The sequence below is a fragment of the Dipodomys merriami genome, unplaced genomic scaffold (assembly GCF_024711535.1).
Source record: "Dipodomys merriami isolate MVZ:Mamm:240054 unplaced genomic scaffold, mDipMer1.0.p SCAF_690, whole genome shotgun sequence".
Taxonomy (NCBI): domain Eukaryota; kingdom Metazoa; phylum Chordata; class Mammalia; order Rodentia; family Heteromyidae; genus Dipodomys; species Dipodomys merriami.
In genome coordinates, this window is record NW_027206280.1 from 4,422 (window position 1) to 22,697 (window position 18,276).

The 18,276-nt window shown below is 43.0% G+C and overlaps 1 protein-coding gene across 7 annotated transcripts in view; it reads left to right on the forward strand.

Annotated features, from left to right (window-relative positions):
• Nucleotides 1–1,733: 1,733 nt before the first annotated feature.
• The window catches only part of LOC138816317 (inositol 1,4,5-trisphosphate-gated calcium channel ITPR1-like), a 275,135-nt gene continuing 258,592 nt past the window's right edge, over nt 1,734–18,276 (forward strand). For all 7 annotated transcript variants that reach the window (XM_070006010.1, XM_070006011.1, XM_070006012.1 and 4 more), the window contains exons 1-2: nt 1,734–1,837; nt 6,503–6,573. In XM_070006010.1, the coding sequence (XP_069862111.1) occupies nt 1,746–1,837; nt 6,503–6,573 (163 nt within the window). In that variant the 5' untranslated portion in view covers nt 1,734–1,745. The remainder of the gene's footprint in view (nt 1,838–6,502; nt 6,574–18,276) is intronic.

Below are 18,276 nucleotides of genomic sequence, written 5' to 3' on the forward strand. Positions count from 1 at the left end.
GCCCAGCCAACATGCGGAAGGCCCCGAATTCCATCCCCAGTACCTCCCCCTAAGGAGTCAGGAGTATGCCGACTTTCTGGCCCATTATGACCAAGTGTGGAGGTGTGGTTCAGTGGTGGAACACTTGCCTTGCAAGTGCAAGGCCCTGAGTGCAAACCCTTGAATGGCCAATAAATAAATAAGCAACTGCTCTTGAAGGAAATATTGTGTCCCCGGGTGTTTTCCATTGGTACCACCTCTCTGGCTGTGGATGTTATTTGAAGCATTGGTTTGCCTTCCAGTATACTAGCAACCTTAGAGGAAGTGGCACAGTGATTAACGGGATCCCAGAGAGCAGTGCCTGGCAGACTGTCCCTCTGCCCTCTATCCGTGTGTCTTTCTCCCAAGTGGAGAGATAGGGGCTCTTGCATGTATCATTCCATGTTCTCAGTTGCTACTTCCCTCTGCATCTCCCGTGCAATGCGGTGTTGTTGAGGGCAGGGATCGGTTTTTCCCTGCAGCTTCTCATAAGCAGGGAACTGAACTTCCATAAGGGTCCGCTTTCTGCCACGGGCCTTCCTGTGTAAGGGAGGAGAATGCTTCCTGCCGCTTCCTGCTCATCCCTGCTGCCCAGTTCTTCTTAAAAGAAACCTTGGCCCTCAGCAGGTGAAGAGGAGACTACTTTGATCATGCATAACAACTCTTTGAGGCTTGGGGAGTGTCATGGTCTCTGGGGTAGAGCCTGATGAGTAGCTGGGGAAAGGTGTGTAAGGGAGTCTGGCCTTGAGGCGGTGACTATACTGGAGAATTAGCTGTTGCCCAACCCAGGCTTAGTGTTCCTACATAGCTGAGTTTGTTTTTGAAATGTCAGTTTAGCTTTTTGCAATTGGCTCCCATTCCTCAATATTTATGGCCTTGATGAAAGCTGTTTTTATGAATCATTTCAATATTTTTGTTGATATTTGTATGTGTTTGTGTTTAATGATTTCTGGGCTGTGCAGAGATTCCCCTAGTCTTTGGAGCATTTATTTTGTGGGACTGCCCCTGCCTGCTAGGTTCCTGGCCAGAGAACCTTATTCTTACCCAGATGTGTATGGTTTGGGGCCAGGTGCTGGCTGATGACCTTTCTGCCCCCGAAAGTGTTTCTGGGTGAAGGATGAGAAGGAAAATAATTTAGCATTTGGGTAAAATGTGTACAGTCGCTGAACGTTTAAAAGGCTGCTAGGGTTTTGTGGCATTTGGTACCAAGTTTCCTTTTTACTAATGTCATTCTGCTGCTTTGCTACCTCGGTCCAAGCTCCATGGCTTTGCCAGACCAAGTTTTCTACCAGGTGTTTCCTTCTGACTTAACGTTCTCCGAGGCAAATTGAATATGTGAATGTTTCATAAGTCAGACTTTCCAACTCCTTTATCACAGCAGAGGTCTTGGCCCAGTTCCCCGTAGTCATTACACTCACTGTGTATTATTTAGGGTCCTCAACTTGTGGAATCTGATTCAGGCGTGGTTTTGTTAGGAACAAATGTTATTGTGGTTGGAATATCCTGAGATTAAATAACACACTGGAAAAGATGTTGCATATGTTCTCCCTCGGCTCCTGGGATTGCTCGCCTGTCAGACTCAGATTTAAATTTAACTTTTAAGTAAGGCACTTTGAAAAATTAAGCTAAGCCAACTCTTGGTGACAATTTTTTTTTTTGCCTCTGCTGAGCATTTCTTTTCTAATAGCATTGCATACTTTACTTTGTCTAGGATTTTCAAGGAAGACATGTCTGACAAAATGTCTAGCTTCCTGCATATTGGAGACATTTGTTCTCTGTACGCGGAGGGATCGACCAATGGATTCATCAGCACCTTGGGGTAAGAGCACCTGACTTCTTCTGTGACAGGATTTGTTACAGACACTGTCACATGTGCTTCAAAATGGTGACGCGTGCGTGCGTGCGTGTACGTGCGTGCATGTGTGCCAGTGTGCCAGTCCTGGGACTTGTACTTATGGCCTAGGCACTGTTTCTGAGTTACTTTTGTTTAAGTCTGGCACTCTACCACTTGAGCCACAGCTCCACTACCAGCTTTTTTAATGGTTAATTGGATATAAGAGTCCCACAGACTTTCCTTCCTGAGTTGGCTTCCAACTACAATCCTCAGATCCCAGCAAGAAGCTGAATTGCAGAGTACACTGGAAAGTTTCATACTGCAGAGTTTGGTATATTCACTTGCTAATGCTCCCTTAAGTCTTTCTTCAGAAGTCTGAATACATACTACCATATACTCCTTCTATAGTTCCTCCCTCCCTCCCTGCCTTCCCACCTCCCTGCCTCCCTGCCTCCCCCTCTTCCCTTCCTCCTCCATTTATTGTCTAGGAGAATAAGTGAAAAGTAGTCTCAAAGGCAGACATGGGCAGAATGGAAAATCTACATGGCTACCTTTAGAACAGTCTGGAACAGTCTCAGCTGTCTTTGTGTTGGAAGGAGTAGTTAGGCCCGAGTGGCTTTGTTGAATTTGGTTAGAGGTGGTCTCCAGTACATGGAGGGAAGGCAGGTCAGTAGCCTCTCCAAAACCCCATTCTTAGAAGCAGCCCGAATCTCCCTTTTGGTGATGGCTGCCATTGAAAGTATGCTTATTTTCAGGTATTTGTGAGCAGTGACTATTCCCAAATTCTCATTCAGGTTACTCCACCCTCAAGGAGGAAATCATATCAGATAAAGAATTATACCTTGATTACATCTGTGTTTGCACTGAATAAAAGTTTCGTTTTCAGCTCATGCCAATAATCCCAGTTACTTAAGAGGCAGAAATAGGCAGATCACCGTTTGACCCTATTGAAAAGCAGACTAAAGCAAAAAGGAGCTAGGGCTAGGCCTAAAGTAGAAGAACACATATCTAGAAAGTGTGAGGCCCTCACTACTGAAAATGTAGCCAATAGCTTGGGCATGGTTATCCAAACCTGTAAATCTCAGCTCTTGGGAGGTTGAGGTTGAGGCAGAAAAGATTTGGTCTCCATGAGTAAGCCAGTAAGTAAATAGTCATCCAATAAAAAAAAAGTGGTGGCTCTCATCTATAATTGTATGTATATAGGTGGCTGAGATTGAGAGGATGGAGGCTTGAGGCCAGACATGGGAGTAGGTATCCTGCATGCTAACTGGGAACAAATTCTGTGGTCACGAGGAAAATGAGCCAGTTTTACCAATGCCAGTTTAACGAAACGTGGTAGGACTCCATTTCAACCAGTAAAGAAGCTGGGTGCAGTGGCATATGCCTGTCATCCTAGCTCACAGCAAGTAAAAATTCAAGGGTCTTAGTCCAGGTTGGCCAGGGCAAAAAGTCAGACCCTATTCAAACAGTGAGCTGGAGGTGTGACTCAACTGGTGGAGCAAACATAGGCCTGGCACGTGCAAGGCCATGAGTTAAAATCCCCCCAGTACTGCCAAACAAAACGAAATAAACAAAACAGTAATCTATAACTTCTTGCTGCTTTTGGTATCTACATTGCAGACCCATCCTGATTAATTTATCTTTGGCTTTTGGCACCGAGGCTTCCTGCTGCTGCTTCTGCCTCTTACCCATCACTTCTTTCTTCTTGCCGGACTTTTTTTTTTTTTTCCTCCCTCTTCCTTCCATCCTCCATCGTTGAATTTCTCACCTCTTCTTATTTTTCAGCAATGACTACAGTAATATACGGCAGCGGTAAGCACTTTCTGCGCCCTGTGGTGTTCACTGTGCTGACGTTTTCCCTTAGATCATCATACACCTCTCTGTGGCGAGCACTGTAGTTCAGGAAGGTTGTACTTCCCCACTGTAGACAAGCACACTCACTCACGGAAGGTTTCACAGCACGGAAGACTTGGGGTCTCCAAGGGCCCTAGCTGTTACCCTCTATAGGGCAGTCTCTCCCTCTGGGTTCCCTGAACTATGACCTCCCCCACACCTTGCCACTGGCTGCCCACAGTCTGATCTGGATGTCCTGAAGTCCCCCAGGGCCAAACTGTGCCCCTTTTCCCTGCAGTCAGATTGGGCGTCCACGGAGCTTCTGAAGCCTTTGACTTCCCTTGCTGCCTCCCTTTCTTCCAGCATATCTGTTCTTCATTTTTTTTTTCTTTTTGAGAAAGTATCTTGCTAAATAGCCCAGGCTGGCCTTGAATCTGTGATCCTCCTGTCTCAGCCTCCCACAGGCTGAGATTACTTGTATGTACTACCATGCCTGGGGGGCCATTCTCAAAATTCTTAAGGCTGCACGTTTTTTGATTTATATAGGCTTTTCTGAGCTATGACTACAAATAATTAAGTCCATTAAAAATTAGAATGTGTACTTTACCTCCATTTCCATCCTTCCTGCTAAGTTAGCTCTTTTTCTTCATTCCCCCATGGTTGAATTTTTTTTTACCATCTCATTTTTTAAAACAATGAGTATAACAATATAGAATAAACACATAATTGAGAATAGCTCCTATTAGCATTGGTTTGGAAAATAAAGTTAGTCCTCTCCTTTATCCTTTGACTATGTTTTAGCATTTCTGGAACACTGGTCAATGAGTGACTGCCTCTTTTTGGGACTGGCTAGTCTGCATCCAGGCCTCATCCTGTTTATGGAGATGGGTGGAAGTTACCTCCCAGTGGCTTTGTCCATTTGCTGAACTTGAGAATTCCAGGAGGACCTTGGAGAGCCGGTGCATGTGGGGACCTACACTCATCTGTGGTGTGCTTCTAAATCACCTTCACAGCTTGTTAAAAGCACAGGTTCTTGGGTCCCTGCCTAACCACAGCTTCAGAACATCCGGGGATGAGAGAGTCCTGGCATAAGTACTTCAGAGACAGAAAGTGTCTGAACAGTCCTCTTAGTTCAGAATCCTTGGTTTTTGCAGATGAAAATGCTGGGCACGGGGAGTAAATGACAGCCACATCACACTAGTGATGACACAGTGCCATCTGCAATGCAGTCCTGATTAGGGCCTATTTCCTACTATTTCCTCCTGCCTTGAGAACATGATTAACCCAGTCCTGCGTTGTTTTCTGAGCCCACCTTTTAAAGTGTCGTGTTAGTTGTAGTAGCTTTATTAAACTCACACAGGAACCCAGGAGGTTTCTTACATGTGCACATTATCTTTTTCATTCTTGCATTGACCATGTGATCTGTCCTATAGCTGCACAGTGAGTTCTTCCAGGTGGTTTGAAGCTAGAGGAGGCAAACTGCTGGTGGCCTATGCTCAACACTGATTCATCCACCAAACAGATACTGAGGCTACAGCCTTGGGCTTTTCTGAGCCATGAAGCAGGAAGTCACTGCCTCTATGTGGCTTGTAGCCTAGCACAGCCTTGGGATCAGTCAGAGAGGTTGGGAGGAAGAAGAAAGGGCAGGGAGTTCCTGGAGACAATTGGCTGGTGGGAGGCGAGGCTTGGTGAAATTGAGAATCAGAAGCTTGTAAGAAGTGAAGGGAATTTGGGAGGAAAGAGCAGGAAGACACAGGCTCAGTGTTTAATGGTACCTTGCATTTTGGATAAGAGGCAACATAGGCTTATGGAAGAAACCTCGAAAAATCATACAGGCTAGCTGGGAAGCAAACTGTGGTCACGAGGAAAATGAGCCAGTTTTGCCAATGCCAGTTTCAAGCACTTGGGCAAATCACATGACCCCTTTGAGCCTCAGTTTCTTCATCTGCTCATTTATATACACATCATTCACATATATGTATAATATACAGCATATACATATAATGTAATACATGCAAGCATTCTGTACATGTATTACATAGGGTATATACATGTATGCTGTGGCTGTATATTATCATATATTTAGTGATTCTCCTGCAGAATTGTGCAAGTTGGATTTTTATATGTATCAGGGCTTTAAATGTGAGTTTTTATGGATCAGATTAGTTATTTAAATTTTTTCACTCTCTATGAATTGCTTTTTCAGCTCCAAGCCCTTTCTATCTCTGTGCATTACACTAGGTTCCTGCCCCCTGCAATGTGCCCCTCTTTTCATCCTCTCACTTCTCTTTCAACTCTTCTAGTAGTTCTACTGCAACTCTCTGCCTACTCCAGTGGCCTTGGGGATGGTGGACTTCTGGTTTGTTCCCTTCAGTGTTTTTCAGTCCTTGGGTTATATTTTTATCAGTTTATGTGTATGGCCTTAAGCTACCTAAGTGCTAGGCTCTTGGTTCATCTTCATTCTCCACACTCCAGGTCCTAGACCAGAGACTGATAATGAAGATGGCACCTCCACTCCCATTACTTGAATGCATTGATTCTTCAGTGGAATTACACGTTGTATGCAAATCTGTCATGAAAATGGTTCAGGAAAACAGTGGCTTCATGGTTTGTGTCCATCATAGAAGTAGAACCCTGGACTTTTGGGTCAGGTTTAACTCCATACATAGGAAAGCCTCTTTTGTAAACAAATCATGGAAGAATAACATGGCAGTGTAAGTTTTGCACCGAAAATGCCATAGATTTTCAGTTTTGTACAGTGCAGGGGGTTTTATTTTCTAGGACTTGGTTTGATATAATGCTTTACTTTCTTTGCAGCCTGGTTGATGACCGTTGTGTTGTACAGCCAGAAGCCGGAGACCTTAACAATCCACCGAAGAAATTCAGAGGTAAGGTAGATGGCTTTCTGGAGTTACCACCTTGATTCACTTGAAAACTCTTGAGAGCTATTGCTTCTGTGTGCCTAACAAGTGGTTTGTTTCCTTTTTCTTTTTCTTTTTGGTGAGCAATGATAGTTTTATTTACTTAGGATCTTTCCCAGAGTATAATTTTAAGTCTTAATAACTTCTTGAAAAATGCATAAGTAAATTCAGTGCCAAGATTGACATAGCTTTTATTAGAGTCTTAATTTGTCTGTTGATTACATGTTTCTGAGTGCTAATTCAGTTTAAAGCTTTTCATTTAGGCAGTTATTTCTCCAAAAAGGATTTGTGGATCTAATCTCCAAGGACAATTGTTATTTCAGCAGATCTCAGTGATCCTTTGAGGGCCCCAGTAGTCTCAGTTGGAAAGAGACATTCTTGATGATTACATTTGGGTTGTTGTCTTACCGGTGTTGGCTTTTTCATTCTTTGACCTCCTGTTTTTGGGGTCTTTCTGGAAAGAAAGGTAGTTTAGTTAATTGAAGAAGGTGTTTGAAAATATAGTTAGTATTTTAGATGATGAACACTTGGTTTTTGTTGTTTTGGTGGTAGCTTTCAATTTTAGCTGAGGAAGTTTCAAATTAAATAGATACTCTGAGCCCTACTCCAGACCAATTACATTTGTCTCTTGGGGTTGGACAGGGCCACTGGCATTTTTTTAAGGCTTCCCAAGTGATTATTATATATATAGCTGGGGTTGAGAACCTACTGGGTTAAATATTTGACTCCTGACCTAGATCCCAAAGAGGTTAAACCTTAACTGTTTGCAGATTATATCATTTGAGTTATAAGTTCTAACTGCTAAGTGATTTAGAAACGGTTTGACTTTTTGGATGAAAGCTAAAGAAATTAAAATGAAATAGAAGGCAGACGTTCAGATGGAAGGATGCCACTGGCAGCAGTTTGGGGCTGAGCTGAATCCAGTTGGCATGCCACTATCAGGAGACGATGTTTGTACCTAAGGATTTGGGAAACTTTTTTTTTTGGTACCATTATGGAGGCCTTAAGCTCTTGTTTGACTCTTTTTGCTCAGGGCTGGTGCTCTACCACCTGAGCCTCCACAAGGTGCTCTAGGCCCGGAGGCTGCCTGTATTCTCTTCTGCCTAGGCTGGCTTTGAACTGTGATCCTCAGATCTCAGCCTCCTGAGGAGCTAGGATTATGAGGATGAACCACCAGAGCCCAGTGGGTGGGGGAGAGGAACAGTTTCTTTTTTTTTTTTAAAGGTTGTCGATGGAGACAAGATCCTGAAGCAATTCTTGCTGTTGCTGCATTTTTCTTCTTAATCCCTCCTCCTTGTCTCCTTCCAAAACAAAATCTTGAGTGCAGCACAAATGAAAGGTCTGATGTAATGATCACAGTGCAGTCACTCAGGGTCAGTCTCCTAGACTGTGTCTGTTGCTGCTGAGGGTACTGCCTGCTTTAGCAGGGGAGGTAGAGGGGGTGCCACATCCAGCCTGGGAGGCCAGTGATCATTCATGGTTAAGAGTCTTGTTGGTTGGAGACGAATGGAGCAGGAGCGTGGCCCTCCTGAGGAATTCACCTGCAGAGCATTCAAAACTAATGATGTCTTGAGTCCCTCCTCAAGGCTCCCCAAGGCTCCTGACTTAACTGAGTTTCAAAAATGCCTTGGTTGACTCTCTTGAGCAGCTCAAGTCAAGAGCTGCTGCTCATACTACCTGAATTATAAACCACCAGCTGCATTGCTCAGGGAAGCGCTAATCCAGGTTGGTTTTTGCTCCCGGGACAGAACGGAGCAGTGGTCCCCAGGAGAGTGTTGCTTGGGTCCAGTGGGAGCTCTTTTGTTTTTTTTTTTTTTTTTTGTCTGTCGTGGGGCTTGAACTCTGGGCCTGGTCAGTGGGAGCTCTTGTTGCATCTCTCAAGCCTTGAGAGTTGGGAAGTGAATGGGGAGAGCTTTTAATGCTATTTACAGTTAACCTGTGACTAACCATTTCTATTTAGAAGTTTTTTTTTCAAATGTTGATTTTTCATTTTAATTGGCAAGTAAAAATTTTGTATATTTTGAAATAGACATGGTAGAATGTCTAAATTGAGCTAGTTGAGCAAATACATATTTCTTTGCACATGCGCGTGCGTGCGTGCGTGCGTGCGTGCGTGTGTGTGTGTGTGTTGAGAACCCTTAAAACTTACTGTAAGACTTTTCAGGCATATACTACCTTGTCTTTATCTATATTCATCATGTACAATAGAATTTGGGAATTTTTTTCCTTCCATCTAAATGAAGTTTTGTTTCCTTTGACCAATACCCTCCAACACCTCCCCCCCCAGCCGCTGGTAACTACCCTTCTGTGTTAGTGTGTCTTTCTGTGGCTGGTTAATTGCACTTAGTGTAATGTCTCCCAGGTTGAGGCCACCAAAGAGCTGCTGGAATACTGAGTTAGAATGATAACAGAAATTGAATCATACTGAGGAAGTAAGAAGAGGTGCATTTTTCTTGACATTAGGGTAAAGTATCTCATGCTGGTATGCATGGCTAATGTCTGATTTGAACAGATTGTTCCCACCCTCTCTCTCCCTCTCTTTCTCTCTTCCTGTCTCCCTATCTCCTTGTCTCCCTGTCTCCCTCTTTCCATCTTCCCCGACCCCGCTTCTCTCCCGCCTTTTCTTCCTCTGCTGGGAATCAAACTCAAGGGTCTTATGCATGTTAGGGAAACACTACTATTGAGCTACCTCCCCAGATCCAAATATTTTTAAAATATAATTTATTGTTATTATCAAGGTGCTGTGCAGAGGGGTTACCACCTCATGGGTCAGGTGATGAGTACATCTCTTTTTGGACAGTGTCATTGCTTCCTTTGCTTTCTCAGTTTCTCTGTCCTGTCCCTGCCCACAGTCGCATAGTTCATTTTCCACTGAGAAATATTTTAACAGCATAGTTAAAAGCATATTTTACTATAATAATTTGTCATGCATTAAGATATGCTTAAGGGCTTGGAGATGTGGCTCAAGTGGTAGAACATTTGCCTACCAAGTATGGGGCTCTCAGTTCAAACCCTAGAACTGCCAAAAACAAAAACAAGAATGAAAACAGCACACACCCATGTTTAAAAATAGATACTTGGAAAGGAAACATAGTAGAATACTTAGAAGGTATTTTAACCCCTCATTTAATCCTATGATGAAAAAAATAGCTGTGAACCAGGCAAGATGTGAATAATATTTTAAAGAATGAGTTCCACTTATAAGTTGTAACCATCCCATATTTCTGTAATTTGTTTATTTATTTTTACCCTGTTCTGGCATTTCCCTAACTTTGAATAGACTTTTGAGACAAAAAGCAACAGTCTGACAGAAGTCATTTAGAAAGAAAGAAGCTCCACTTACTGGCCTGCTTCTACAGGTGGTCACATGATGCTGACTTGATTTGTTGACTGCCTTTCTCCATAAATTAAAAGTAAAGTTTTCTAGGTTATGAGCTGCTTTTTGTTTTGTTTTGTTTTGAGCTTGTGGGGAAATCTGTTCAAAACAAGCTCTGCTGCAGGCTTTGTAAATGTAGGTCAGCAGTCCTAGCCTCCACCTGGCAGCCCGAGCCCTCTGCCCATAGATGAGGAGCAGGGCAGATCTTCCCTTGCTGGCCCTTGCGTGGCTGCGGAGAGCTCCTCCGCCGTGGAACCTGGGCAGCAAGTATTTAACATATTTTTGAAAGCTTCCCTTCAAACTATGGTGCAGCCTGCTTTAAGAATTTCTCTTCTCCTCCCTCCCCCCTTCTAAAATGAAGAACAAGATCTCCCTTTTGGATGAGATTGTTGACTTTCCAAATATAAGTCCACTTTGAAGTTGGAGTCATTTTGATGGTCATAAGATGTACGTGGGGGCACTGTAGAGGCGTTTCTAGTCCATTTTCTTGTGGTACCTTTTCATCTTGGAGTTTAGCACACATATGGGGAAGAGGGGATGCTGACAGGCCGCCCAGTGGCACGATGGATTCTCTCTGAGAATCAGCAGAGCTGTACTTAGTCATTTGTTCTCATTTCCACTCTTTGCTTGGCAAGTGATTCCTCTATTGAGGTTTCTTATAACCTGTACTGAAGAAAGTGGGAATCTGAGGCCTGTTTATGCAGTATTCCCCATGGCTTCTGACTTCAGAGCTTCTAATTTTTAAATTCCTCCTGGAATTTTCAACAGTGGTGGTGATTAATAATGTAGGATCTTGGGGCTGGGAAGGTGGCTCAGTGGTAGAGTACTTGCCTTGCATGCATGAGGTCCTGGGTTTGATTCTTCAGCACCACATATGCAGAAAAAGCTGGAAGTGGCACTGTGGCTCAAGTGGTAGAGTGCTAGCCTTGAGCTGAAGAGCGGAGGGACAGTGCCCAGGCCCAAAGTTCAGGCCCCACGACCTACTCCCCTCCCCCCCCAAAAAAGTAGGATCTTGGATTAGCCTTCTTGGATTAAAATTCAAGTTCCCCAAATTCTTACCTGTGTAATCCTGGATAGATTGCTTAACCTTTGCAAACCTTGGCTTTCTCATATGTAATAGAAGATGATATAGTCCCTACCTCATAAAGTCATGTGTAGGTTAAAGACTTTAGCATTTGAAGATTTTAGTATTTAGGTAAAGATTTTAGTATTTGATGAAATTCTGTTAGTTGTGACAACATGAAGGGCATTGTGATTAAGCAAAATAATCCAAGGACTGTATGATCTTACTCCTGTGGGAAATATCATACAGAAGTTGAGAGTAGAATAATGGTTGTCAGGGAAAGGGAGAAGGAAGGAAATGGAAAGAGCTGGGTCAACCAGTAAGAAGGAACAGGAGCGCCGGGTACCGGTGGCTCACACCTGTCATCCTAGCTACTCAGGAGGCTGAGATCTTAGGATCCCGGTTCAAAGCCAGTCCAGGCAGGAAAGTCCATGAGATTTTTACCTCCAGTAAACCACTAGAAAATTGGAAGTGGTGCTGTGGCTCAAGTGGTAGAGCACTCGCCTTGAGCTGAAGAGTGCAGGGACAGCGCCCAGGCCCAGAGTTCAAGCCCCACACAACTGACCAAAAAAAAAAAAAAAAGGAAGGAACAGGAGAAATAAGTTCTGATGTTACATTGTACAGTAAGGTGACTAACGTTAATAATAATGTATTGTGTATTTCAGAGTACGTAGAAGAGAGAATTTTTAAGTACCCCACTACAATGAAATAATATTAAGAGCTGGGAATAGCTCAACAGTAGAATACTTACCTAGACTGCATGAAGCCCTGGGCTTGATTCCTAGCACTGCAAACCCTCAAAAATAGCTAAAGCAAAATAAAACTGAGAGCATAACTCAAGTGGTAGAGCACCTGCCAGCAAGCATAAAGCCCTGCGTTCAAATTCCAGTACCCCCAAATTTTTTTAAAAAGTCAGTACTGGTAGAGCTTAGCCTAGTTGAAGGCTCAGTAAGCCTTACTCTTTTTGTTTCCTAGTCCTTAACAATACAGCTCAGTATATATAAATGGTAGAAGAAGGGAAGCTTTAGTGGTATGAGAGTAATTAATTGTTACTCCTTTTGTCTTTCAATGCTTTGTGTATATGGACCTTGTAATCTAGATTTGAAGTCCAGCATTCCTCTGTACAAGCTGAGTGATTATATAACTTTTCTGTAGAATCAAGGAAAAGAATTCCTTCCTTGTAACAACAATGGGATTGGGGATAATACAGATAAAGACCTAATAGAGGACAGCAGCTATTTAAAACTGGTGTCTGTTCTGCAGAACAGATGTGAAAGAGTTAAACATCGAACACATTTACTTTTCTCTGGTGTTTAAACATGCATCTCTGAAATGAATTGCCTTAAAAAATAATTCTGTGACTATGACAGTAGCCAGATCTTTTCCATCATCAGAATGAATTTTGAACAGTCACTGTCCTCTAAGCCTTGAGGAGAGAGAACTGAGATGTAGAGTCATTTGGCTGCGTTGGATCCTTTGTTAATGTGGTATCGCTGGAAAGCACCTGTACTCACTGAAGATAATGCAGAATCTTCAGTCTCTCTGATTTGTGCTGGCTTTGTCCATAATCTCAAAAGAATAAGGAAGGCAAACAGCAAATTGAAACCAGGAATAGAAACTTTGTGGTTAGTGAATTCCTTTCTCTATCTCATCTTTTCCTCTTCCCACTCCTGCCCATCCCTTCTCTCAGAGATACTAAATATAAAAGGCATCTTCTATGGAGGAAAGATGGAAAGTGACAACCAGCCTTCATTTGATTCCAGAGTCTTTGCTGTTAGAAGAATAACCTCCTAGGTTGTGGACTCCAAACCACGGACTTGAGGCTTTGGGGAATAAGATAGAGTTGGTCTTGCCATTGGTTGTGTAATCACGTTTTACACATTGGGGCAATAATCAAGTTCCTGCCCTCAACATTTGATCTCTGTTCACTTCAAGAGGTCAGCCTTGGCCTTAGACCATAGCAGTGTTACTAAAGTGTGCAGTTTCAGAAGAAAAGCTGTTAGAAAGGAAACATAGTTAAAAAAGTGAGCATACAGGTTGACTGGAGATACACTCTATGTTGACCATTGATACTCAGCTTTCTCTGCAAAGTTCATGTTAATACATATTGAACATCTCAGAGGACCTTGTTGAATGTAAACCATGGTCCACACCATAGTGACTTATGCAAGGAGAAGGGTAATGGGTGAAAAACTTTCTTGTGTCCAGCTGGGGCAGTGTAGATAATGTAACTTTTCCAGTGTATCCTTCCTTGGCTTTATGGCATCAAATGGTATGTATACCTGACACCATTTGGGCTAAGAAATGTTAGGAACTGGGCTGGGAAGGTGGCTCAGTGGTAGAGCGCTTGCCTTGCATGCATGAGGCCCTGGGTTCTATTCCTCAGCACCACCTAAGCAGGAAAAAAAAGCCGGAAGTGGCACTGTGGCTCAAGTGGTAGAACGCTAGTCTTGAGGTGAAGAGCTGAGGGACAGCGCCCAGGCCCAGAGTTCAGGCCCCATGACTGGATCCCCCCCAAAAAATTAAAAAAAAAGTGTTAGGAGCTGGCCCATGGCCACATGTCTTACCAGTGTCAGAGTCAGGCCAGAGCCCTCTTCTGAGGGCTGTGTTCACCGTGCTTCCCCTCTTTGTCCTGAATCTCCTTTGCCATCTGCCAGCAGGATTCTCTGAAGCCATGGCCCTGTAACCATCACAGTCTCTCAATGAGAACAGGCAAGGAAGGACTTCTTTGCTTCCTGCCAAAGCTCTTCTTAGTTTTTATCTACAGTATTTATTTTTTCATGGTTCTGGGTTTGAATCTAGGGCTGAGGTACATCCCTATCACTAATGTAGGACAGTTAAGTGAGGAAGAATACCAAGTAGAAAGATGGGGAATATTGGGCCTTTTGGCATAAAGCATCTTTAGCCATTGCCAGGGCAAGCTGTGGGATATCCAGTGAATAGCCTAAGGCCTAATTTGAGATTTGTTTATGGTCCTGGTGAATGTCTAGCCTGGAGCAAATAACCTGGTCTTCTGGGCATTTCCTGAGTCAGGTGTTGGCTGTAGACCTGGTTTCTTTTACAACTATAATAACATATACTTACATGTTATTATAAAGGTGATATACAGAGAGGTTATAGTTATGTCAGGCAAAGAGTACATTTCATTCTCCCTTCCCTCTCCCTCTCCCAGTTTTTCCCTTCCATCCCCACCCACAGGTTGTGTAGTTCATTTTTAACATAGTGTCTAGTGAGTACCACCGCTGTATTTGTTCACCCTCCATTTTTGTGCTTCCTCCTTACTGTCCCAAAGACATATAAAGGAATAAACAAGACAAAAAGAAAACAAGCAACAACAAAGAAAATACTTCTTGTTTCCATTTCTGGAATTCATTTCAGTAAATACTGTTTTATGTGATCAGAGGCACAAAGGCATTGTGCCTTTGTGTTCCTCTCCTAAGAGTATCCCCCTTTGGTCTCACTGGCTGTGAGTGCCAGGAGCCCTGTATATATAATTCATCACGGCCTGGTGTATATGAGAGAAAGCATGCACTGTTTGGGAGACCTGGATTCTTAACACATGCCCTGAATGGAACAGTGACAGCCTGGGAGCTGAGAGCTGTTATCCTGGGAGAGAGTTTGCTTGACTCTAGTTAGCCACTCTTAGAGCTGAAGGATAGCCATGAGTTTGAGCATCAGGTTTGTGGCCTTTTTTATTTTTACTGAGCCCTTCTTTCCCTAGTCCCAGGGCACTGGATGGGATTATTGCTCAAGTGGTAGCACACTTGCCAAGCAAGCACATATGTATGTGAGTTCAACTTCTGGTACCACCAAAATAAATAAATAAATGAAGAAAGAAAGACTTGACAGGATGCTTGAACATCAGCCCATATATATATAAAGGCCTGTGAACTTTAATAGTCCACATGGATGGCTTGATGAAGAGAGAGAGAGAGAGAGAGAGAGAGAGAGAGAGAGAGAGAGAGAGGAGTTCACATCTCACCCAAGCACTTTGTAATTGGTCTTGAAACCTCCTGACAACTTTGAAAGGAGCCTCAGTGAAGAGTGGAATTTTCATGGCCAGTAATAAGAAGAGTTTGAGTGTCAGTGCCCTGCTTCTGTTGGATCATAATCTGGCTTGCAATTCAGGTTTTTAAGGACAAGGAAAATTGCTAAGACTAGTGCAGGAGGAAAGTCCGAGTGAGAGTCCAGCCCATCACCTGCCATCAGCTGCTCCTATACTTAGGAGAAGTTAGTTACTTTGTCTCTCTGGGCCTCATTTTCTCTACATAAAGGAAGTTTAAGTGAAATGATTTCCAGAGTCTGTTCTAAGCTTGAAGGGACAAGAATTAGGTGGCAGAGACAGGTAGGTTAATACTTCACAAGAAACCATTGGGATCAAGGAACCTTGTGCTGGCCAGATGTGGATTCCCATTTTTTCTGGGGCTACAGGTTGTCTCTGTGAAGATAAGACAATGAAGGAAACAGCCAGGCCTTTCCCAGAGGTGAGATGGGGACACAGCCAGAATCTTGGGTCAGACAGGTCTGCTAGGGTGTCCCAAACAAACTTGCTTGGCTTAGCTTTCTTTCAAACCATCCTCCTTGGCTGCACATTGTTTTAATTGTTGCTAAGCAACGTTCTTTCTTTTTTTCTTTTGGCAAGTCATGGAAGGAACGAACCCGTATCTTATTTAGTTTTAAATACCCACATGCAAAGGGGGAGGGCCTAATTTAAATTTTATTTTGTTCTTTTGATTCTGATCTATGACCGCTTTTCATAATGGGGACACACACAGGACTTAGTTTCTGCCTGTCTTGTTAAATAAGGCAGAAAAATCAGTCTATTTAAGGTACTTGTCAAATAAATGCCTGGAGGCATAGTGGAGGTTTAGTGCCTGGGTGAAGCTGCAACTTTTTCTGTATTCACACAGTCAGCTCAAACTTAATAAAATGATTAGTAGTTTTTTGGTTATAATCTTCATTTCAAATTTACTAGCTTATCTCAATCTTGCACCAACAGACTGCATTTAAAAGGAACAAAACTGTAATTTAAATCAATTCCTTGGGAGACATAGAATGCTCTCAGTGTGTTATACAATCTCCAGGGCTGGTGCCTGCTGCTTGATTATATAGGAGTCCCACACAGCCTCAGTCCTGGCTAGATTTCTGCCTGCTTGCTCAAAGCTGTGAGATGGGCATCTGTAATCTCTGGACATTACATGGACTTGATACCTGAGCCACCCTTGCAAAATAGATTTATTTAAGCCCCTGTTTCATATTTATCTACCTTTATGTTTAATTCAGCTGCTAATGATGAATAAGTTTTCGGATCTGTATGCTTCCATTGCAACAGCACATTTACCTTTTCATCTAATGAAAATCCCAATATTGCTAGGTGGCTTCCTGTATTTGAGGCAAAATGGATTTGGAAATCCCAGCAAGTATAATTGGGTCATATTGTCCTATTGCTATATGGGTCTCCTGACAGCAGTATGTAGTGGTTGATGAAGGACTTTTCTTTTGGCAGAGGGTTTTTATAATCCAGTCTTCAGAGCATTGATGAAGATGTGTGGTGAATTGCTTGAGCGTATGATAGCTCTTTCTTTTCTTTATTTGACAAGTGAGGAAATTAGAGGGATGTAGGAAGTCTGCTTGGGGTCAGAGAGCAATGCTGCGTCAAAAAAAATGGGGGGTTGGAATGTACCATGCTTCTAGGTCATGGATTAAAGCATTTGTTTTTTGGTCTTTTTTATTTTTTGGTCCCATCTCCCTGTCCCATTAATAACCTGTTTTCTATAGGTGCAAATAATACCTTGTGTAGACTTCACAGGAATGGATATAGTTTAATCAATCACTCTATTTAAATGATAGTTTCCTTTGTATACATGAGTTTATCTCTTCTCAGAATGGTTCTAAAAGGAAGGTGCTCGTTTACAGATGAGGGAACTGCCACAGTAGGTGTTGCATGTTTAGTCTGAGCTCATAGAGCTCAGATATGAACCCAGCCTGACATAAGTTACCGTCTTCTTCCATCTACTCTGCCTGTAGAGTGAGGTTTGCCTCAGATTAGTCCTAGACAAAATACTAAGTTTCTCACCTTCTTCCCCTGTGATGACCTTCCCCGCCAAGTATTGGTACGTGGAACAGACATCTGTATGCTAGAGATACATGCTAACTGCCAAATTATCACAGCTGTCTCCTATTTTTGTCCTCCCCAATAGGTTTGGGAGCACCTGGAGAGATCATGTCTGGCTCTGTACTTCTGGCCCAGTGCCTGGTATAATGTTCATCTTCTATTAAAAGTTGGTGGAAGAGGAATTAGTGGGTTTTTTTTTGTTGTTGTTGTTTTTTTTCTGTTACAATTTTCCACTGGTCCTTTGACATTTCAACGGTGACATTTTAAGCCAACTGGCAACTGATCATTTTAGTCTGCTGCCTCCCACTGTTCTGTAATGTCTTTGCAAGCTATCTGAGTCTGGTGTTCCATCGAGACTTGCCTCCCCTCCCTCCCCTCTGGAAAACAGGCTCTTATTGGCTCTGGTATAGTTTGGCTCTTGAAAGATCCCTAAAGGCCGCTGTGTTCCAGGTTTGATTGACGTGGTGGTGCTTTGGGAGCTGGTGGGTCCTTTAAGAACTGTGTCTTAGCTGAGAGGTCTTTAGGTCATTAGGCATCATGCTCTTGAGAGGAATGTGGGACTCTGGTCCCTATGTCTTTCTCTTTTCTGTTTCCTGGCATGAGTTTTTGAGCATTTTTCTTCTACTACATAATTTTTCTACTTTGCTTACAGATTTAAAGCAACATGGCTAACCATACTTGCATGGTGTGGAACCTCCAGAACTATGAGCTACAATATACCTTTTTCTCTCTCTCAATAGATTATCTTAGGTATTTGCTATGGGACTAAAAGCTGACCAACATATCCTCTGATGCTTTTTTCTCCTTGACCCCAATTGTTTGATCTTTATTCCCTCCCTGATACCTGTAGTTTTGAGAGTCCTCATCTGTAGTCCATAAAATGATCATGAACACCAGATGGTTATTTATTCCCTTTTTCCTGTATGCCTAGCCTTTAGTAAGGTCACCCGTGGTTTTCTGTAACAGTCGGAGCACTCGTGAGATGTGGGTGGTACTGTTGTCTTCATTTTACATCTGGGTACCCTGACCCCAGAGAGAGATGGGTCCTAGGCTGGACCTCTGGATTTGAGCCCAGTTCTGGACATCTGCAGAGTGTCTCTCAGTCAAGTGAATTCT